Source organism: Microtus oregoni, unplaced genomic scaffold (genome assembly GCF_018167655.1).
Source record: "Microtus oregoni isolate MIOR12 unplaced genomic scaffold, Mior012 000110F_ref0000174, whole genome shotgun sequence".
Classification (NCBI taxonomy): domain Eukaryota; kingdom Metazoa; phylum Chordata; class Mammalia; order Rodentia; family Cricetidae; genus Microtus; species Microtus oregoni.
Window position 1 is genome coordinate 2,049,342 of NW_024544728.1, and position 23,832 is coordinate 2,073,173.

At 37.7% G+C, this 23,832-nt stretch overlaps 1 protein-coding gene across 2 annotated transcripts in view; it reads right to left on the minus strand.

Moving 5' to 3' along the window:
* LOC121443617 (solute carrier family 12 member 2) overlaps nucleotides 1-23,832 on the minus strand; it is a 71,994-nt gene that overhangs the window by 36,084 nt on the left and 12,078 nt on the right. For both annotated transcript variants that reach the window (XM_041645438.1, XM_041645437.1), the window contains exons 2-15: nucleotides 16,115-16,234; nucleotides 15,138-15,213; nucleotides 14,437-14,532; nucleotides 13,176-13,315; nucleotides 12,449-12,559; nucleotides 11,108-11,216; nucleotides 8,447-8,574; nucleotides 8,267-8,351; nucleotides 6,682-6,833; nucleotides 5,506-5,613; nucleotides 4,029-4,152; nucleotides 3,269-3,370; nucleotides 1,900-2,055; nucleotides 478-577 (exon numbers count right to left, since the gene is read on the minus strand). In XM_041645438.1, coding sequence (XP_041501372.1) covers nucleotides 478-577; nucleotides 1,900-2,055; nucleotides 3,269-3,370; nucleotides 4,029-4,152; nucleotides 5,506-5,613; nucleotides 6,682-6,833; nucleotides 8,267-8,351; nucleotides 8,447-8,574; nucleotides 11,108-11,216; nucleotides 12,449-12,559; nucleotides 13,176-13,315; nucleotides 14,437-14,532; nucleotides 15,138-15,213; nucleotides 16,115-16,234 — 1,607 coding nt within the window. The remainder of the gene's footprint in view (nucleotides 1-477; nucleotides 578-1,899; nucleotides 2,056-3,268; nucleotides 3,371-4,028; nucleotides 4,153-5,505; nucleotides 5,614-6,681; nucleotides 6,834-8,266; nucleotides 8,352-8,446; nucleotides 8,575-11,107; nucleotides 11,217-12,448; nucleotides 12,560-13,175; nucleotides 13,316-14,436; nucleotides 14,533-15,137; nucleotides 15,214-16,114; nucleotides 16,235-23,832) is intronic.

Here is a 23,832-nt window from a genome sequence, read left to right on the forward strand (position 1 = left end):
CCAGCTGGAGTGAAACATATACATATACAGCAAAACCCTGTCTCAAACAGATAAACAAAAAAACCCTTACAGGGGCCAATTACCAACACCCACATAACAATTCACAGTTGTGTGTAACCCCAGTTTCAGGGGACCTAAGACTCTTCTCTGGCCTCTGCAGGCACCAGGCATGCAAGTGCACAGGCACAGACACAAGCAGAATGTCCATACACATAAAAAATTTTAAAGAAACTTATAAATAGTAATCAACATGAATGATTACAAAGAGAAAAAAGTTATTTTTCTTTAAATGACAGTTCCAAAACTTTCATAACAGTTTGAAGGAAGACAAATTTTTTTGCATGATTTGATTTTGAATAATTAACTGCCCAGGGCCATCCAAACAAAACAGAATATCCTGTACTAATTCATACAGAAATGGTTTAAGAACTGAATGACCAGCGACCAGAGAATGCCTCCATGGTCCTCGTCACCTACCTGAAGTTTTTCACGTGGTCTTCCACCCCAGAGAGACGAATTGAATGCTGCAGTGCACTCAGGTAAGTCAGGGCTTGAGTGGACGATCCCCAGTTCACATCTGTGGGAAAACAGGGTCACACAGTGTGATACCAACAGCAGCCAATTCAGACATATGGGATTGACAGTAAATAGGGCAGAATCTTCATGTTTATAAGTCAATTGCTAAAATAAAGCACTATTCTATAACTAGGCATAGTTCCAGTATATAGAAATATATGAAGATATCATATCTGTCGACGCAATTTAAAAAGGCATAACCTAATAAGGGCATGATGATGGCATGTTCACATAACTCAGAACAATCTCTCAACAATAAAATATTTAAAATTATTCATTCTGTAGCTGAAGGCATATTTTAAGTACAGTAAATACATTCAAGCTATTTAAACATGAAAATGTCTTCTACTATTGAATAAAAAGGTTGGTCCTTAATTTTAAACACATTAATATATGCTTAATAGGTATTTTGAAGGAATAATTGCTCTTAAAAAGTTAAAAATATAGCTCCTTTGCCCTTTCACTTCTACAGCCACCGTCTGAATCCAAAAGCTCATCACTTCACATCCACACTGAAATGTCTCATCGCTGCTGTAAACTGCTGGACCTGCTCCTTCTCAGATTATGCCAGTGGACCAAACTCTCCTGTCTTTTTTACGCTAGATCTTTTTCTGTACACTGAAAAAAATCCTAATAGCCCTCACCCTCATCACCTTACATGGAGATCTACCTAGACATCATCAATGTGGAAGATGATAATCACTAATTATTTCTCAGTTAAGAACATTCGTTATTAGCTGGGCAATGATGGTGCACAGCTTTAATCCCAGCACTTGGGAAGCAGAGGTAAATGGATCTCTGTGTGTTCAAGGCCAGTTGGTTTACAAAGTGAGCTCCAGGACAGGAAAACCCTGTCTCAAACAAACACACAAATACACAAACTATATATATTTACTTTCTTTGGGAAAGACACATCTTCCCAGTGCCTGAACTCTTTGCCATACAGCAGCTCTAAGATGACAAGAGGCTACATATGTGTGTGTCACACATGCAAACATACACATACATATTTCGCTAGTAGTTACTAGAGTGCTGCAAATCTGGAACCTTCAGGACAATTTTAAAACATAACTACAACAGAATGTTAGTTTATTATTTTTCTTAAAAAAGGTTAGTCACATTTAATTCATGGGTGAGAATGAAATTCTATAGGAATAAAACATTTTAAATGTACTTTAAAAACAAAAAAATTATTTGGAAAGAAGGTTTTGTAAGTTTTGCATGTAACACCTTTTCAAATATACAAAAGATGCTTGAATAAAAAGTAACAAGAATTTGTCGACATTTTCTAAGTAAAACTACTAAGCAGAAAAGACTACTGACCTGGTTTTTTGTAGGTAACATAAATATACAGTCCGAGAACTATCACGTAGGTGAGCAAGGCCGCCCACCAGTTAATGACAAACATGACGATGCAACACAGAATGGCTCCAAGAAGGGAGATCCACATGTTGTAGTACTTGAATGCAGGACGCCATCCTAACAATGACAGACAGAAAACGTAATCAGAGTTTTCACCTGCTTTACACAGTGACACTAAATTATGTATAAAATAGTTTTTATTATGGTTGCCACACTCAATTTTAAGTTCAAGGATAACATCAAACAATAAAGTCAATGACTATTATTGAGCATAACTGGTTTTGATAATTCTTAGTGACTGTGAAGATAATATTTTCCTATTACTGCATCTTCTCAGACCTTCAGTCAATACAATCTTTGACATTTTAAATCAACCCATCATAGTGAACACTACAGAAGCACCATAAAAAGGAAAGACTTCATGTAGACTTGCTCCTGGGTGGAGCAGCTTTCCCCTCTGGTCATCAGCATGAGACACAGCCATGTTCTAATGAATTTACTAAACATTTCAAACAACCTACCCATGTAACTAAATCTTGGTGTGACTCCAAGAAATTCATACCTTTCCATTAGTATTAGTTACATACTAATAATATATATAAATTAATAAAATATAATGAATTAAAAACTACTCATAACCTTATCACTAATAGTCAAAAATACTTTTTATTTAAAATTATTTCAATAAAATTTTATTTTGAAAGTAAAACTGAAGCTAAGACATGTGTTCATACTTCCTTTCCTTTTGAAAACCCCACCTGCTACTGGCCTGTTCTGTACTTAAATCCTTCTGTACTTTCCATTCTCTTCCTGATTTTAGCCCTGCCCCATTTAGAACACAAGCAACATGGTACTTTTTCAGTTGACAGAGGCCCCTATGCTAGAATTCTACAAAATTCACTGTGCAAAAACATGTTGGGGGCTGGCACTTAGGCTCAGTGGTGAAGAGTGTGCTGTGATTATCATGCCTGGAGCACCAGCTCAATTCTCAGTACCAAAAATTCTGAACAGTTATTAAATAATGACAAAGTTATGAGAACTGAATCAGATAAGCAAATAGTAAAGAAATTCTCAAAATAGGACTAATTCTTTAATATGCCAAATGCTGTTTAATGTTTTGAAAAGAAACAGCTTATTATCAGTGTACTTCATAACAAAAGATCTCTGAGCACTGAATTTGACATAATTATAAAAGAAAACAACTATAATTATAAAAGAAAACAACTCTAATGAGCTAAACTCACAAACACCAAATTTAGAAAACTAGAAATTTTGTTTTCTCAGAAATCATAGCCATTAGCATATACAACTTTCTAAAATGTGAAATCACCTGGAGATTTTGCAAGTGATGCATGGAACACTGAAAAATTGATTAACGCATATGAGGCAAGGAAGAAATTTGAGATAATTGGAGCAATAACATTCAATTCAGCTGCAAAAGAAACAAGAAAAAAATTAATGTATTTAAAACTACAAATTCTGAAATATTAACTTTTAAATAGCATAATAAATACCCCTAAATCTACCACAGACTGATACTAATATCCTGCTATCACAACTGATGGCATAATCAAGTTTCAATCAACTAATTTGAGGGTCTAGACAATTCTTTAGAAAGCCTAATGTTATCTTTAGAATAATCAACAGGATCCACAGCTTTGCACATGATCACAAAGAGGCATTATCTTCCTGGGCACACTAGTACCCTTTTCCTACACTATCATATATTTTACGAGTACATGCTTACAATCCTAGTCCTTGGGAATAGATGCAAGACCATCGGGAATTCAACAGTATATTCGACTACAATTGTGAATAATAGGAGGCCACCCTGAGCTACATGAGTCTTAAAAAAAAAAGTGTAACCTCCTCTATTTCCTCCATCCCTAATTTCATGTAATAGCAACAATTTTAGTAAATAATATCTGTCACTATTATTTGCAGTATTTTACTTACTCTTCTTTGATTAGAAATTAATTTAGTGCACTAAAGCAAGGCACATTTTGTTAATAATTTGATATTCATGATTATAGGTAATGCTATATATAAACATACCAAAACCTATATAATATATCCTTCATAGAACTAACCAATTAGGATGAATCCAAGTGCAATTAAGAATGTTAAGATGTAACCACGAAGAGGTTCGTTATTTTTTCCATAACCTTTAGCAAACATCTGGAAAGCTGGGTAGATATTGTCCTTACATAGAGCCTAATAAAAGAATACAAACATTAAAATGAAATACATGAAAATTAAGATACACAAATCTGCTAACAGTTAAAACAGGTTAATAATGAATTGGAGCCCGTGTCTCTTATTTCCGATGCTTTTTGTTTCTTGTCTCACAGTGTTTCACCTACAGACTATAAATAAGGGCTAGGTAAAATAGTTCAAATAGCACAAGGGTAGTTTGTTTATATAACACTGCTTAAGATGTTGTCTTACCCCACCCCATGTGGAAACTCTTCCTTTGAAGAATCAGCAAAGCAGACATTTGAAATAATAGTACAATAAAAAAGAAAATTGGAAGCTGGTAAGTACAATACAGTGTACCTATGACTTTAAGAAACTAAGTTCAGGGATGCTGGAGGGATGGCTCAGAGGTTAAGAGTACTGACTAGTCTTCCATAGGACCTGGGTTCAATTCCCACCCATGTGGCAGCTCATGTGTATGGCTATTCATGATTGTCGGTGACTCTTAAGATTTGACACCCTCACACAGACTTACATGCAGGCAAAACATTAATGTACATAAAATAAAAATAAGTAATTTTTAAAAAAGAAACGTTAGGTCCAAATCTGAAACATAAAAGTAGATTTAAAACCCTAATTATAAAGTTTAATCACTTTTCTTTAAATCTTAATAGATGCTACCTTAAAAATCATATTCTACACTATTACTATACTTTTTTTGGCTATAAATATAATATTAAGAACAAGGATAGAAATTTAACACTTATATGACTTAGTAATTAAAAATATCCAGTATTAGCTACTTATGATCACTACAAGGAACAATGCTCATTCTAGTTATCACTGTACCTACTACAATTACTGTAATGTTAGCCACATAAAATATTTAAGTTGGCAACATGCTAACTGAAACTATTATTTACTACTTCTGATTAGTCTTAGACTGCACTCCTAAGAACCCTAGACTTTTATGCTAAGTATGTCAAAAACTCTTTTATCCCTAAAATACTTACTTTGGTCATTTTTAATTATGTATATGTCTGGAGTCATAAGTGATTATGAGTAACCCAATGTACAATCTGGAAACGGAATTTGGATCTTTTGCATGAGACCATACAATTGAGCCATCTCTCCAGATCCTCAAATCATCCTTTCTAAGCATATACCATGACACTAGAAAAATGCACAAATGTTTGTATGGATCCACATAGCATTTATATACATAAAATTTATACCAGTTTTAATATACGTATAGGCAAACATAACAAACATGTGAGATTGATAAAGGTAACCTACGTGAATATAGCAACAATCCAAAAATTGAAATGTCTTAACATTCCCCCAATAAAAATTATACTATGAAACATTTACCTGAAATATTTTGGGAGCACTCACGAGAGAGGCTAGAGCTGATGAAAGTGTGGCTGAAAAGATACCTGCAGAGATCAAGGGTGCAAACCCTGACACCATGCTCATCACCTAAATGAAGTGGCAGAATTGCAAAAGAAGTCTTAAAAACGGTTGACAAAGAGCAGAGGATTGAATAGTCACAGTTTGAAGATTCTAATAAAGGAAACTAATACTGGGGAAATCTTAGAGTAGTTTGGTAAATAGCATGAAGAAGTAAAGTACAAGTTATTAAAACAGATTTACCACTAAAAACCTCTCTCTTGTAAATTTCCAAATGAACATATGACAGAAAAAAGAGGATGATGAAGCGCCACCTGTCACCAGGTTCCAATCACGGACAACTGGGCCCGAGCCCACATCATTTGCAGCCCTACATTTTTAATGCATAAGGTTCAGTGTGTGTCTGTTAACAGGCAGACATTTGGAAATTGTAGCTAAAGCCGCTGGCCCGGCTTAATTTGGCCAGCCCATCACAGTAACACACATCTAGTTACCAATCAAATTGCCTCAATTGTCCCCATTGTCCTGGTCATTTCAAAACAGGCTTTTTATTTTTTTTAAATCAGCTCTCAAAAATGATTATTATATTTGGGTGATACAGTTTTTCTCATACTCGATCTCTCACAACCCTCAGTTTATCATGGGCATGGTCACTGTGTTAATGCAAGACGCAGGTGTGTGCATACTGCTACCATTCGCTACCTCCACTCAGTGCTTCATTTGGAGAGCCATCTTGCCTTTCATCTTTGCTGCTGTGTTGTGCTGCACTGATATTACCAGTGGTTTTGTTGAGTATCACTCTGTCCAGTCTCACCATTAGTTTTAGAGAATGCCAAATATTAAACTGCAGAGCCAGAGTTTAGTTGGCTTTTCATTTCCCAATACTAAGCATAGGGCATTGATGTTGATTTGTGTAAAGGACAACACAACCAGAGAATGAGCCTGATTCATGAATCGTCTCAAGAGTTTATTTACTCTTTCATGTATTTTCCATTTGCCTAGTTAGTGATAAACAGAAAGTAACAACTGTCTTCCCTTCTAATGTATAGCTATATTCTAAATGGCCAGATTTCATAGTGGTCTAATCCCTAGATAAATACAGAATATCTTTATCATTGATAGAATGTCAATGCTTACCTGAAAGTTGTTCATTAGTCCATAATAACAAGGACTGCTTTCACAATAGGAAAAGTCAAAGTTTAATTTGCAGGCTGCAGAAGTACAGTTCGTTAGCTCTGTGGTAATGGTATCATTAACATTCCCAGTGGCATCCCGAACAACACAAGAACCTGAAGCACAAGCAACAGTCAGAGTAACTCATACACGCATTCCTCTTAAAATCCTACACCCATTCATAAAGAAATCACAGTACTGTCTAGGAACATATTCATAATAGCATACACTTCATGCATATGCACCTTTATTCTGAAGGAAGTAAGAAACTTTGTGGTCACTAAAATTTAAGTAATCAAACTAAACATTCTATTAAAAAAGTGCTACATTTCAGGCATTTTATAAGTGGTGGGAAAACTTGAATAAATATTTCAATCATCATTTTTTTTCTCTGCCTTTCAATCATGTTGCCAAAAGCATCTACCTCTAAATGCACCTCTGAACTATTACAGGACTACAGAGAGAGAGAAAACACTTAAGTCTCCAATCAGCTTGAGAGCAGGCATACTTTCATGTTCTGTGCATCACATTTACAAGGAAAATCCTGAGCACCAGGACCACATGTGTGTGCTGTACCTGACAGCTTGGGGATAGAGGTTCTGTTTCTTTGAACTAGCTACACAGGCACTGGTACTGAGTGAGCTCTTTCCCAGCCCTCTCCTGAACACCAGGAAGAAGGGTCAGTTCCCCTGCTCACTGAGGACAGACAGAATGAAGTCAATGTGAAGTCTAGCAAGACCAAAGGGTCAGACTAAATAGCAGAAATGTATCAATGGCAACAAAAGATTTTAAAAGTTGGAACATAATCAGTTATGCTACTAGTTAAATTAAAAACAAACCTTATTTAGCTAGGCTATATATTATATAAGCATATTTAAAAGTTTAGGTAAGCACTTGGTTTTTGCAGATGAATTTTAGAAATATGTATTAAAAATAAATTAAATCCAAAATCATTTTTAAAACACAATTTGGTCCATCATGATATTGTCAGCATTTCTAACTTTTGTTCAGCCAAATTTCAAAATTACCTTGAGAAATAGCAATAAAATTCTGAAATAGAATTGTCACTATTTCTGAACAAAACAATGAAAAAATGTGGTAAAATTTAAATTATTCTTAGTAAAATATACATGGACCCCTCTTAACATGAGATTAACAAACTCGGAACTTATATTTGTATGAGCATAAAGAGGTACATGCACAACAGTGTGCTGGGCCTCCCAAATCTTTACAACTTTAAAGAGTAAAACTTACCTCCATGTGTGAATACAGCATATATGTTCAAATAAAATGGGAGTTTACAGGTACCATTTTACATATATTTTACATATACTTAGTATAATAAATAAATGACAGAAAGGACCCCACAAAGCATTTGGTGGTTTTATGTCTCTGTAAGTCGCCACTAGTCCTTAAGCGGCCTTTGCATTAAAACAGGCAACTGATTCTGTGCCTTTTTACCTAAACTATTTTGGAATGTTCAAGTCAGAAAACATGCTATGAGCATCACAAAATTTCTAAGACATATAAAGAAATGAAGGTTATTTACCTACGGACACTGCAATTCCTATGTAAACCACTGTAGTAATTAAAATGGCTAAAAGTGTTCCTTTGGGTATGGCTGACTGAGGGTCCTAGAAGACAAGAAAATTTTTTAGTCTATAAAAATAAACGCATGGAGAGCATTTTTAACATATCAGTAATCAATACAACACTTTATAATACTTACTGCAAGATCACCTGAGATGTTTGCCCCAGCTAGAATACCAGTTGCAGCAGGGAAAAAAATGGCGAACACAGAAAAGAAAGTCTCTTCGTCTCGGAAATCTGGTCCAAAGTTCTCATTAAATATTTCAGCTACAGAGGACAAAACATTGCATCAGTTGCTAGACAGCAAATGAGAACAAAAGAACTTAAGTCAAGAATAATTAGTATATATGGTCTCCCCACAATGGGTCATTTTTACTTAATGCTAATTCAGTATCTGTGCTCCTATTATCTGATGAAATTGTTTGCTATCAAAATGGTGATGTAATCTAGGATATGCCCTACCTTTTGATACCTTTTATGAGTAATTGTTTAAGAACCTCCAAACTTGACTGTCATCACTAACTCAAATGAAAATTACAAGTATAGATTACTGACCCACTTTCCCAGACTTCAAACTAAGAAAACACAAGAAAGGAGATAGGGAAATAAAAGGAAACACACTGATCTGGAGCCAGCCTCTACCCTACTCTCCAATACCCACTTCCATTATCACCTATATAGACTAAAAGAAATGGTTTAAAGGAGCAATTAAAAAATAAAAAGATAATCTCCTGAAGTTACTTCAAACTATGAGACTAGATAACACCAAAATAAAGAATATAGGTGATGGGCTTATATGATGAACACAACTGTGTGCACGGGAAGGAAAAAGAGGATTGCAGCAGTTTTGTCAACTTGACAAGCTGAAGTCATCTGAGAGGAGGGAACCTTAATTAACAAAATGCCTCCAGAAGATCAGGCTGTAGGTGAGCCTGCAGGACTTTAATTAGTCATTGATGGGGAAGGACCTAGCCCACTCTAAGTTATAGACAGAAGTTTCTCTCCCGCCCAGTCCCAGAGTCAGTCCCAAATAAACACACAGAGGCTTATATTAATTATAAACTGTTTGGCCTATTGTTCAGGCTTATTACTAACTACCTCTTACAACTTAAATTAACCCACAATTCTGATCTATGTTTAGCCATGTGACTTGGTATCTTTTCTAAGTAAAGTGTTCTCATCTTGCTTCCTCTGCATCTGGATGATAACTCCATCTCTGCTTTCCTCTTCCCAGAATTCTCTTAGTCCGGTTGCCCCACCTATACTTCCTGCCTGGCTACTGGAAAATTAGCATTTTATTAAACTAACATGAGTGACAAGTCTTTACAGTTTACAGTAGGTGGTGCCATCCCTGGGCAGGTGGCTGTGGGTTCTTTAAAAAAGCAGGCTGAGAAAGCCATGAGGACCAAGCCAGTACTTGGCACTCTCCATGGCCTCTGCATCAGCTGTCTTCAGGTACCTGCCCTGTTTGAGTTCCTGCCCCAACTTCCTTCTCTGATGAACAATGATAGGGAAGTGAAAGCCAAATAAACCCCATCCACCCCAAGTTGCTTTGGTCATGGTGTTTCATCATAGCAACAGAAACCCTAACTGAAACAGAGGGTAAGAGGAGTAATAGAGCAGTCAATGGGTCAAGCAGAACATCAATTGGACAGCCAACAAGGAAAGACTTTCAAAAAGGAGAAGACTCTGACTAAAGAAGACAGAGCAATCTATGCTGCTCCACGTCATTGTGACTTGACAGACTGATGGATTACTAATAAAACCATCTGGCTAAAGTCAACTGGGGGCAAGGCTAAGCACTGTCTCAAAGTATTGTTTATTAGCTGACAACCAATGGCAACTTCCCAACCAAGAAGCCTCTTAGTCCTCACCTTAATAAAGACATAAAAATTAACATCAAAAGTAGGGAAAGCTAGTTCACTCTGACCCCCTATTCTGGGTGCTGAGGACACACTGCTTTCTGGCTAATGTAAATAACCCAGCTGGAGAGAAGACCCCCCCAACATACACACACACACCACACACACCTATTATCCTGAAAACTATCAAGATGAAAAAGCCTAATGAGACTGAGGATTACGTCTTGAGTCAGTTTTGTTTTGTTTTAAAAAGGAAAGTGAACAACTTAATGCAACTGATTCTGGACAAGGAACCTGCAGTTGCTATTAGGATCCTCATGAAACCTGAAAAACATCTATGCATCGTGCCAAAGAAAAAATTCCTGAATAGCCCTTTTCCGTAGTGGATATGTGCTATAGTATTTAGAGATAAGAAGTCAGTATTTTGGCCACTTTCATCGGCTTTCACAATTCACAGCACTTTTAAACTGGTATGTTTTTAAAAAAAGTCACATGCCAAGTAGCATTTTGGTCAATGATGGGCAATATACTTAAAGGGGTCTATAACTCTATGATGTCATCGACATCTTAGTTTGGGTAGGTATACCTTCAGATGCTTGTGCAGCAATAAAATCATCTAAAGATACATTTCCCACATCCCCATCACCAAGAAACACATAACTAGATGTATAATGAGAGCCATGCAGGCACCTCCTTCTTAGTACCACTGGCTTCTCTATACTGAACCACCTGTTTTGCTATCATTGAAAAACAAGATGAAAACGAAGCAATTTTACTCTAATTGTACAGTCTATTTAAAGAGGACAAAACTGAATTATGAATCAGTGTGAATCACCAGACCAAACTTAATCACTATATAAAATACCTAAAATATACTTAGTTAACAGCAGAGTGCTGTAATTTGCATTCTTAACAAAGTATCCATCCTTTATACTTACATTTATAGCCAAAGAACCCCTTGGGCTTCTTGCTCTCCAGTGAGATAAACGTTCCTATGACAAAGTCAGCGATGGCCAGCAGAAGAATCACCAGGAGGACGATCTGAGCCTACGGTTCAAACCCTGAGAGTCACAGTCTATCTCCACATTCTCCTCCATTACAGACTGCCTGTCTCCTGCACTTTCCTCCAGTATAGACAATCTGTCTCGTTTTGCCTTTCTGCCAAATGTCTTAACGGATGCAACGCATCAGTATAAGTATCAGTAGATATTCAATAAATGCTGTTACATGAATAACAGCTCTTAAAGAACTTTCTTAAAGTCAGGGCAGGGCCATGAGCCTGAAGTTCCCATCTGTCAGGAAGCTGAGGCAGAAGGACCACAAGTCTGAGACTAGTGAAACTCTGAGTAAGACCCTGCCTCAAACAAAACTATCTGAGAATGGCTAATTATGGGTAGAATCATGCCACTCATTTCTACAATAAGCCCTAAACATTGTTATATCACCAGCCAAGTCACAGGCTTTTCATTCTATAAAGCCCTCCCCACCAAGACTAAGGTCTCAACAGGGAGAATATGCTTGTGAGCAACACGAGTTTCAGAGCAGGTCCAAACACAGTGGTGTGTCTGCCTGCAATGCTGCAGGAAAGGAGGAAAGAGAGAAAAACGTGCCAAGTGGGGGAACTCAGGGAACAGTGACACTGGGGGGGGGGGGGGCAGAAAGCCCTTAACACAAACTTTTCTCTAACTTTAGCTACTCAAAAAAGGTAGGCAGATACTATTCGCAACCAAAACTTTTTAGAAAGTATTTTCAAATATGATTACTATGGGAAAGGGAGCCACATGCGCTGCAGTTCATGTGTGGATCCCGGGGACAACGTTAGGGAGCTGGGTCTCTCCCTCCACCTGCCTGTGGCTTCCAGGAATCCAACTCAGTCCCCAGGACATCCTGTAACAAGTACCTTTACCACTCAGCTGTCTCGCTGGCCCAGCAAGAATTCTTACACATTAACTATGACCCAAGTAGGTGTTTTCAATAAAGTCAATGTGCTACATGAGTAAATAAATGAAGGACTGGAATATACTCAGTTGTAGACAAAAAGTCTATCATGCAATGGGCCTTAGGTGCAATTCTTAATTACTCAAGGATGAGCAAAGTAGTGTTTAACTGAATTTAAAATGGGTTATCTTTAAGTATATCATTTTAAATTCCAATAAGCTATATACCATAAACTTCTATAAAAATGGCTACCTTTCCACTAGATTCTGAAAATCAGTTTTAGTTTCACAAAACTTGGGTTTTTTGGAGCAAATGCTTAGAGATGCTCTGCCACGACTTACCTTGGCTTCCCACTCCATCCCAGCTACTGAGATGCCCAGCAGAATCACTACTGTGATGGCTCCAATAATTCGGATGTCATTGATTTCATCTATCATAAGTATGGAATGTTCCTACAAAAGAGAAAAAGCTGTAGACATTCAATCAATGCTTATTAAGGGAATAGACAGAGTATGCCTGTGTTCCCAGCATGTGTGAGTCAGAGGCAGAAGGACTATCAAAATTTCAAGGCTTGCCTGGTTTATACTACACATTCTCAGTAGTCACACTACAAGACCTTGTCTCAAAACTAAGTACTAATTACCATCAGTTGTCATTCAGGTACCTTATATTTCTAATTGAATTACACATGCTAGTACATCTGATATGGACCCAATAAATCAAGAAGAGCAATTACCAATCAAGGAAATTATAATCTGACTGGCACAGTTAGGTTTTATAAAGTGACACAACAGAAATGTGTTCTGTGTTTGGTATGATTAGTGAACCCATGTTTTAATGTTCTTTTATGATATAAAAGGGAAAAAGAATAAACCTTCATGCTATTGTCAAAACCACACAGTTCCTATTACATAAGCAAATTACTTATAAGTGTTAATAATGTTGGCAGCATTTTTTTTTAAGTTCACCAATAGGTTAAGCTGTGTGTGTGTGTGTGTGTGTGTGTGTGTGTGTGTGTGTGTGTCCTGTCAGTGAAGATCTGGCAAGCGAATGACTAGGCCCAATTACCTTAAGCAGCTCCACCACAGTTTCAGCAAATCCAACAACATACATAGCAACTGCCACCGCATTGGCAAAGGCAAAGATCAAGCCAATTGCACCACCAAATTCTGGCCCTAGACTTCTAGAGATTAAATAATATGCTCCTCCTAAGAAAAAGGATGAAAAAGTTAGAGTTTTAAATGCCAACAATTCCTTTAATTATACGAGGGAACTCACAAAACAGATTTAGCCATGTATATGAGTGTATTTTCAGAAGAAATACTCCAGAAGACAGGTATCTGAGCTACTCATGCTTACAGGAAGTACTGTAGTACAGTCAGTTCCATTAATAAAAAAGGAACTTCAGAATTGTCTTTTGTAGCTTCTACAGATATTTCATTGATCTGAAAGTTACAATTTGAAGGAATATACCTATCACAGGAAAGAATATGGAGCTTCCTGCTTGGTAGTAAGTACTAATCATCCACAGTTACACAATGGATTTAAAGACAAAAACTTGACCATCGATATAGCCTGATTTTATTAAGACAGTGCTTTTTGACACATAGTGGAAAATATTAAGGTTTCTTCAATTTCAGTGTTTTGATTTTACTGTTACAAAATGAAGCTTTCAATTATTTCAAAAAATATTTTTGGACATTTGAGACCAGGCTGCATAATCTCCATCAAGTTTAAATTTTAATAAAGCATCCACACAAATTGTTTCCTATCTGGTCCCATTAGTCATACAAATGATGACAGTAATAAACAACAATATTGCATTTATCAAGATAATATATGTCAGAACCATGATATCACTCCCAGTCCCTAGGTGACAAACAATGACTACTACTATTTATTATATGATCTTAAGTCCTTAGAAAACTGGACCTTGCCTGACACTGTTACAAACCCAGCATGTGCCACAAGGTGCTCAAAATTACCTGACTGATTGAAGTACAAATAAAATACACTTCACCTAATCCATAGAATAGGCTAATTCATATTCATTTCGGCAGTAAACTTAAGTAACTTTACATGGTGTTCATCTTGGTGCCTGTGGTAGCTGTATTCAGCTGTAGATGGGAAGAGACTGATCTGTGCAATGGAAGAAGTCAAGTCTGAATGATGAGACTGAGAAGCAGTATTATCTAAGGGCAGAATCAACACAACTCAAGCAAGGCTGGCCAAGTACAAGCTCTCAAGAACACAGACTTGATATACAGAACAGGCGACTTAAAAAGCATGAATGTATCTTTCAGGTTGGGCCTGTGCAAAGGCAACTCACCTCCTCTTACAAACCCATTGGTAGCTATTGCTGAAGTAGACAATCCTGTGATAGTCGTCACGACAGTGGCCATCACTATTACAAGAACGGAGAGACCTTTAAGGAGGAAAAAGAAACCATGAACTTTATATTCCTAAACTTGCCACTTCCTAGAACTAGCAGAGTTAAGCACTGATTTGGACTGTGGTGCTTTGAAAGAGAATAGTCCCGGTATGTTCACATTTTTGAATGTTTGGTTTCTAGTTGGTGGACTGTGTGTGAAGTATTTGGCTTTCGGAGGAAGTGCGGTACTGGGAGAGGGCTGCAGCAGGCCCAGACTCACTCTCTCTGCCTCCTGCTTGTGGGTCACAAGTAAGCTCTCAGTAACTGCTCCAGTGTCATGCATGCTGCCTGCCTGCCATCATGCTCTGAACTATAATGGTTATGTGCTCACTCTCTCAAACTGTAAGCAATCCCTCAATTAAATGCTTTCTTATGTAAGTTTCTTTGGTCATGATATTTCTCAACAGAAAGAGATAAGTAACTAAGACACAGGCCATAAATTACCTAATTCCAATCTCAATTTTGAGAAATAAAGTCAAAACTGTGAAAGTCAATTATGGTAGCAATCTACATAATAAAGGCAACACAGCCCAGTCAGCAACTGCAGAAAGGCACACAGCTAATATAACGTAGATCAAGAGGTGTGAAGCTTCCCTTACCTATTCCAGCTTGACCCACAATCCACGACAATCTAATAAAGAGCATCACACCCCAAATGTTCAACATACAACGTACCTGGGAGAGAAAAAAGGGCACAAGACACAGCAATAAAAATTAAACAAGTCAAAAGATAAATGTGACTGAAACTATGAAAGTGTTTTGAAATCTAACTCCTTTACCTTAAGTTTGTCAAAAGGGCTTACTGAGGGTTTATGTTAGCTGATGTACGTAAGAGCCATCTAAGTACGTTTATAAGTAAATGTGCTCACCAAGAGTGTCAGAAACACAACAGAAGACTATTTTTAAGACTACTGACTGTTTGTTTGTTTTTGAAGACAGGGTTTATTTTTTCTGTGTAGCCCTGACTGTTCTGAAACTCAGAGATCCACCTGCCTCTGCATCCTGAATACTGGGAGGCACTAAAGGCCTGTGCCACCACACCTGGTAAGACTTCAAATCTTAAAGTTACAATTTGTCTTTATCATATAAGTTTTGCCTATGCTTTGATAACATCTGCCATGAATGGTTAAGGCAGAGTTAAGGATTGCATGTACACCAACACAAATGTCAATGGATCACACCATTCCCAAAAATTTAAACTAAGTATTATACTCCCACAACTTGAGCTTATATTAATTTTTTATTCTATGTTCCTCTCTGTGTATTGTTACAACTGATTCAGCACCTGGGAGGCAGAGGCAAAATGAGTTCAAGGTCAGCCCGGTGTAGCCCAACCAGGGCTACCAAAAGCAGAAACTTGTGAGTTTCCAATTCTATCAAGATGATGTGTATAATAATAAACATTTCTCCCCTAATGAACATTAATATCATAAAGGAAAGAATACACAAGGCATTACTGGGTCTTCCATAGTACCCACAAACAAATAGGCAGAAAACCAGTAATTCTCTCGAGAACATGAGCTAGGTTTGCTAATCAACAGGATTGGAACCATAAGCAGGGTCTATGCATACATACTAATACGCCCTTGATCCAGCCGAACTTCACAACCCCTTTACTTTCGGCAGTGTACGTAACCACAGCATCCCTGGTTGGAGTGCTTTCTTCTCCATTTGCAAAACCATCCTCAAAAGGTTCCTGGTTACAGAAAGAAACATGAATGCAAATTAAGAATTAAATAATCTTGAATCACTTGATAAAAAACAAACATAACTAAACATGGTTAACTACACGTAGGATGACAAAAACTTATGAGAATGAAATGTGATAAATTACATAGTTTATTTCTTAGACAGGTTCAAAAATGGGGAGTCTGGTCCCCAGTACAGTGGTACTGGAGATGTGGAACCATAAAAAGAGAGGCCTAGTTCAAGGTCCCTACATCACCAGGGAAGGTACCCTGCCAGCATGTCTTCTGGATGTGGGTGATGTGATACTCTCACCTGCACATGCTCCTTCTACTGCACTATAAAGTGACACAGTAATGGGAAAGTCCTTACCAAAGTCTATAACATGCTGTCTGGGCGTTCATCATTCACAACTGGGAGCCAAATAAGCCTTTCTTCCTAAATAGCTTGACTCAAGTATTTCAATATAATAAAGATAGGTTGCTCAATCAAAGCAATAAAGTAAAAGGAAAACCTAAAATAAGTGTCACTATGACATAAATCCATTTTAATTATTCCAATTTTTAAAATGGGCCTAGTGGTACAAACTTATATTCCAAGCACTCAAAAAGCAGAAACTGAGTTCAAAATCTGGACACCAATATAGGCAACAAAGCATGACCCAGTCTGTACTAATAATGAAAATAACAATAACGAATGTTTTTATACTTTGATGGTATCTGAAGTCTGCAGTGACTGCTGCCTGCCAGATTAATCCAGACAGGACAAAAAATTCAGAGCTACTACTAGGCACGTGGTGGGATGGGCCTGTAATCCCAACACTCAGGAGACCAAGGCAGAAGGACTGTGAGTTCAAGGCCAGCCTGTCCCAGTTCCAGGTAATCTTAGTAAGATTGCATCAAAGATGACAAACAGGCAGATAGTAAGGTTTTGGCTCCTTAGCACAAATTTATATCATCTAGCTGCCATATTCTTTCCCATATCTGAAATATCAACATTAACAATTTAAAATTCCTTTTTTGTTTGTTTGCTTATTTTTCACAACAGGGTTTTTCCATGTAGCCCTGGCTGTCTTGGAACTTGCTCTGTAGACCAGGCTGGCCTTGAAGTCAGAGGTCCAGCTACTTCTATCAGAGCACTGGGATTAAATATAAGCACCACCACTGCCTGGCTTAAAAGTCTTTCCCATCAACCAATCCAGAATATTCCCAAGACTCTTAAGATTCGTTCAGAGCCCCATCTCTACACTGACTCTACATGTTCTTAGTCACTCCGGTCTATTGACTTTTTCAGAAATCACACAGTACATTCTTGCTGTTGGTCTTTCTTTCTTAGGTAAACTTCATGTCTAATGCTGTAGCTCTTAGTTTTTTATTCTCTACTTTATGTCTCAGTGGTTCTCACCATCGGTTCAGTCTTTACTGGGACACACAGGGCCAGACATCTCCAAACTAGTACTTCCAAGACTTAAGGCAAACTGTACAACTCAGGGTAGAAGGAAACGGCTTAGAAGACAGACGCTCTAAGTCTAACATATGACCTTCAACACCATTACCATGGTTTTTAATCCATACTCTCAACACCAGGGAACAAAACACAGCTATATTTTGGGCACTAAATTTTTTTATGAACACAGTCCAACTTTTAAAACTAATTTTAGTGCTTCAACACTAAAGTGAATTATGAATATAATAATGAAAAGAAATGAGTGATGGAAAGTTATGTGTAACCACAGAACCACATCTATATACTTATCCAATCTTCCCTGGCCTCTAGCCTATTACTGTTCTTCTCTTTATGTACACTCCGGTGTAAACATGGCAACTAGCAGTCATTAACCTTAACAGAAATGTGGAGAAATAAGTTTTTCTTCAACGTGACTAGACGTCAGTGCATCACAATCCCAGTTGGGTTTTACTCTCATTGTTAAATGTTTCCCATACAGCAGAGGGGCAAAACTGACTCCAAACAGTAAATAGAAACTCTTAATCCAGATTTCACCATTCCCCCCAGCTGCTCAATTATTCAAATAAAGTCACAAGGAGAAACAAGCCTATCAATTTATTAATCTTGAAGCAAAAAGTCCTTAATTTTCATGCTGCAATAGAAAGCCTATAATATGCACAGAAAAGGAATCTCTTTCCATCTCTGTTTAGAAACTGAATATGTATGTCCCTAATCAGCTACTTTTCCCAAGGCTAAAGTGCAATGTGGGTGTCTTTTGAGCAATGCAAAAGTATGCAGGCATCCTAAAATTTTTGTTGTGGGTGCTTATCAGAAACTCACATGCAAGTTGAAGGTCTAGCAATTATGCTGGTTTCTACCACAGTGTGAATACTGTGAAATACTGTTCAAAAGACAAGTATTTTCTAGCTTTTATGAAATAACTTTAGAAAACTAGCGATGTGTTCACAGAAAACAAAAAGTTACCTTCCTAATCACCCTCTAGCAAACCTCCTTTTAAAGGTTTTAGTATTAATCTCTAAACTACAATATACAACTAAAGCTCGGTGCAGTGGTGCACACCTGCACCCTCACAGTTATGGGGCTGGTCCAATAGCAAGCTGCTGTGAGCCTGAGGCACGCACCCTGAGCTCCAGGCCCGAGCAAGGCTACAAGACAGACCCCAACCAACCATCCAAACAAACATCCAAAGCTAATCAAATAACTGTGCTATTTGTGGCTGAATAAATGGACTGAAGTGTGATGAAACTGGGATCGGAACTAAATTAATTTCCCAAAATAAAAAGAAACCAGAGTTTATTTTGGTGATGTTGGGTATCCAACTCAAGGCTCTACTACTGAGCTCCAGACTCAGTTTTGAGTTGTTTGTTTAATATATGAGCTTTCAAGGAACAAGAAAATCTCAGGAATGACACCCTATACACCTTGGCAAAAATTTACATGAAAACATCACAAGTAAATAAAAGTTCAAATATGAAGCTAAGTAAGATAGGCCAAGACAAAGGTACAAAAATAACAATTTTCAGTATTTACTATCTTTTCCACAATAGTAGGTGGAAAGTAAAAACTATTTAGTGGCATTTTAGTAGGTAGATAAATTAATTTAGCATTATTCTAGGAAATACAGCTCTGAAAAAGTAGCACTGTGATTCTGAGTTTGGAGTCGCAACAGAAATAAACTCAGAAGAGAGGGAGATGGGAAATAATGGAAGGCAGACGGATGTTGCACCTGCTGTAACTGGAAGGATTTCTTATAAAACAAACAGACCCACCAGTGCAACTAAAGAGAGTATGTCAGCATGCCGAGAATCCTAGGACTGGGCTACAAGATTATTCATCTGAATTCAGCCTGGGCTACAAAGCAAGATTCTGTTTAAAGGGAAATTGATGAAAACAACAACAACAATAAAACAACAACATTCAAACGAAGTGTAGAATAAGGGGGCTAAGAGACAAGAGAATCTATCAGGCAGCTTAAAAATCCATGAATGGATCTTAGAAGAGGGGCCAGGGATAAACAGCCAGTAGGTGAGTGCATGGGAACAAAGAGACACATACAGAGAGAAAACATGGGCGGGGTGTGTTTCTAAAGATTCAGAAAAGACAAGAATGGAAGAATTCTAGCTCCCATGGTTATTGTTTCTTTGCAGGAAGTAGGAAAAGGAAGAATTTTCTGTGGACTGGGTGTTGTTTGTCTTGTAGATTCAAAGCTCCCCCTCAAACATGGACAAAGTCAGAGGACACACTGGTATCAGGATGCAGGTCCCTGACTTGCTTGAGACAGGGTCTCTTTGTTACTTCACAGAAGTAGCAAGCTGATTTACAAGCCTCCAGGGACTGTCTCTGCCTCCCATCTCCCCTAAGTAAGGAACACGGTATTACAGACACATCACCATGACTGGGGGTATGGGGACTCTGGTCCTCAAGTTCAAATGTCCAGGCTGGTCGCCAACTCAACCATCCCTCTACTGAAGCCTCCCGTGTGTAGGACTACAGACATGTGTAATCACCTTTACCTACAAAAACTATTTTTGTCACAGGTCTCCTCCCTGCACCAGGGAAGGCATTAACGCTGAGGAGTGCAGTCCCTTAGTACAGCGGAAACACTATTATAAAAACAGATTTTAGGCAATGTTTATTAACACATATTCACTTTTAGTACAAACTTACTTTATTTTTTTTTTTATAAAAAGTATCTTTACTCGGTGATTTTAGGCAAACATAATAAACTGTATACTTTTGTAACTTGGGGTGTTTTGCAAGAACAGTGGGGCAAAGCTGTGTCATAGTCTCTTTAGGGCTCGGGAAGCTATGTCTCTAGAGTAATTTAAAGCCAGCTGAACATCAATACCTTTTAAGTAGGGAAATGAGCCAGTACCTTAGTGGTGCCAATGTGCAACAAGAGTCCTAAGTAACTCTGAAGTTCTTCTCCCTGTATAGTTTTGCACTCACAAAAGCAATTTTCTGGGCATAAATAACAACCATATCCTTTGACTCATTAGCACACAGATATTAACACCATGCTAGGTGTTAACATCAGTCACCATGCTAGGGACTTGTGAACCATCTTTAAAGGTGTAATTTATTTTTTCAATAGAGACAAATGAAAAAGGTGTCTCCTACCATCACTGAGGACCTTTTCATATTGAATGCAGCCTCCAGGAAATGTTTAGCCCTGTCAAAGGCTACATAACCTTTTTTCAATGCCCACACTTTACTTTTTATGTTATATTCCCTCTCTGAGAACTGGTTTCCTCGGATAGATCGAGATAATAATTTCTCCCCATCAATATCATATCCTGGAAGGTTTTAGGCTCTCTAGATAATATGACAGACATATATAAAGCAAGTGAGATGTGTTTTTGGCTACTGAACTGATACACCATAATTTAAGTGTCAACGTCACAGTCCAAGTGTGACAGCTGTTAAGTCAAATCTATAGAAAGACATTTCAGCTGGGTTTTTGTTTGTTTGTTTGTTTGTTTGTTTAGTCAGCAGATAGTGGGAAAGTTGTCCTTAGGTGACCTGACTTTTCAATTTCTGGCTATTCTTCAGAAGGAGAAAGTTTAGCCAGTTGACCTATGTGAGTGAGGCTAAGCTTTCCTGGACTACATGCACTGGTGTGGTCATCCGCTCTGGCTACTCCTGCTTAGAAGCTCTGATTCATTGTGATAAGGGAAGATCAAAGGCAGGGTTCCCCAGTGCTCTCCACTCCTTTCCCAATGATCACCGGTGAATACACAGATTAAGTTTTTGTCAGTTTTGTGGACAATGAACAAGTCTGCTTTTAGGCAAAGAGATACATATTTAAGAGGAACAAGTTTTCCTTTTAGCATCACCTATGAAAAATGAACCATCAACTACTGTATTATTTTACATAGTGAGCAGGAAGGAAATAGAAGGCACTCATTTAGCAAATATACTAGGATGGCTATTCATTAAAGATGAAATATTGGAAAGAAATATTGGAAAGAAAGAATATTGGATATAGAAGGTTTTTAGTTTTTCAGTAAGTCAAAATCATATGAACTGGAAAACATACAGTACATTCTCCTGACAAGATCTATTCAATACCACTGACCCTAATAAAAGACAACAAGGGATTGCTACACTGAAAGCCTTTCTCATACTCTACCTATGAAATAAGTCTCGATTCTACCACAATTTAATTGGTGTACCTTTTATATTGTAAATCCAACCTTATAGTGACCTAAAGAGACAGCAAAGGAACTGAACAGAAACAAAGATGGAGAACAGAATACTCAGAGGATGAGATGAATACAGAATAGTAGCTATATCTGAGGGGAAAAGGGCATTTTAGAAGTCAAAATCATACCCTTATTCAAGTTATCCCTTTTCATTACTCTGGGGTCACACCATCTAAATGACTAAACACTTCAGCCAATCACCAAAAACAGACAAAAAAAATTAACAGTAAAGAGGAATACACATAAGTAAAACAAAATGAACCTTCCCTGAGTTAAGCTTTAAATGGAAAAGCAGTAATGAACTGTGCTGCCCTCCCAGCTATGCACAGTCCCATCTGCTTCTGAGGCCTTCCACTACCGCCACCACCCACCAAAGTCTACAGTGACAATCAGGTGCTTTCTCCACTAGTGTGCCACAATGCCAAGGAATAATCTGGCTCTTCAAAGTCTGGGGAGCAGACCCTGGCAGAGACTCCCACCCAAAGTAACTCAGGTTTCCTGTGGCAAACACCAGATCCTCCTGTGCCTAACACGGCAAGACACAAGTTTCTAACGAGTTTTAAAAAACACAATGACCACAGCCAGCTGCATCACACCACCTTCGAAGGAACCTGCCCAGATGTGTTCCATCCAGGAAGGGATAGAAAATGTGTGACACGGAACAGGTGTGCACACTAACTTAACTTTCAAATGTACTGAGGCTGTTTTGATAGGTGGAGAAGGTCAGTCCAACTGGCCAATCATTCAGTCCCTGGGTTGTAATGAGCCACTCAAACTTGCCATCTCCTTTTAGTCAATATTCCTGGTGATACTCAGCTCTCTTATTCCCTTGCAGACTTTACCTTCACAAGCCTGGCGTCTGGGCCTAAAGTGTCCAAGAAGGCTAGGAAAATAAAAGTATTCACACTGAATTCTTTGAATTCAGTTTTTTAATAAATAATATCTGATACAATTAAAAATAAACATTAGACTGCTAACAAGAGGGAAATTCTCACACTCTTTTTTGTGTTGAGTACACTTTGTTTTGAGGAACAAAGAGAAATTCTAACTTTGAGACTTTCTCTAGTCAAGTCTATAAAACTATGACTTTGAATTTTTTTCACTGTCTTCAGAGTTTACTGCCCAATGAGATATGCAGAAATGAACATGAAATGACACATACACACACATTTATAAGCAAACAAAGTTCTCATATTTTTCTAACCAAAGACAGCTCTAATTTTATTAATTTTCTTTGAAACGCTTCCCCTGCCAATTCTTATGCTTCCAATTAGAAAATTATTGCAAGTTCACATCAAAATATTAACTGATGCAATTTTCCTTCAGCTGACAGGTTTTTCTGTTTATTGAGAAGTGGTCTCACCAAGAAAAGCAGTCTGGCCTTGAACTCCGAGATTTGCAGGTGTTTGTGTCTGGAGTGTGGGGACTGACAGCACACACCATCACTCCCAATGTGGGAAATCAGTTGTAAACTATTTTCTCCTAAAGGACTTTCAGCTCAAACTCCCTCTGCCTGTAATTTATCTTAAAGGGACCTAGCACTTTCTCCACCCAAATCCTAGATAGACTGAGTCTAGCCTCGCTGACTGGGTGGGTCCCACTGCTCAATGTTTCTGAGCTCCATCAGTGCATGCACCATATGCTGCAGTCCTCTTTAAATACAGCATTCAGATTTTATAACGCACACACTCACCTCCACTCCTCCAGAATGTGTGAAAATGGAACAGCATTTTAACTGAAATACAGTAAACTAAAATAAGTTTTTATGGTAAGTCTTTTCTCTAAATAATACCTTAAAATAATATACTGGGTCAAAGTGTTAGCTCCCAAATAATCCTAGCCCTGCTACTCATTACCTATAGAATTAATTCCTAAAAGTTTGGTTCCAATACCTGTGAAAAGGGATACCCATCACATATAGTTAGAAAAGACAAAA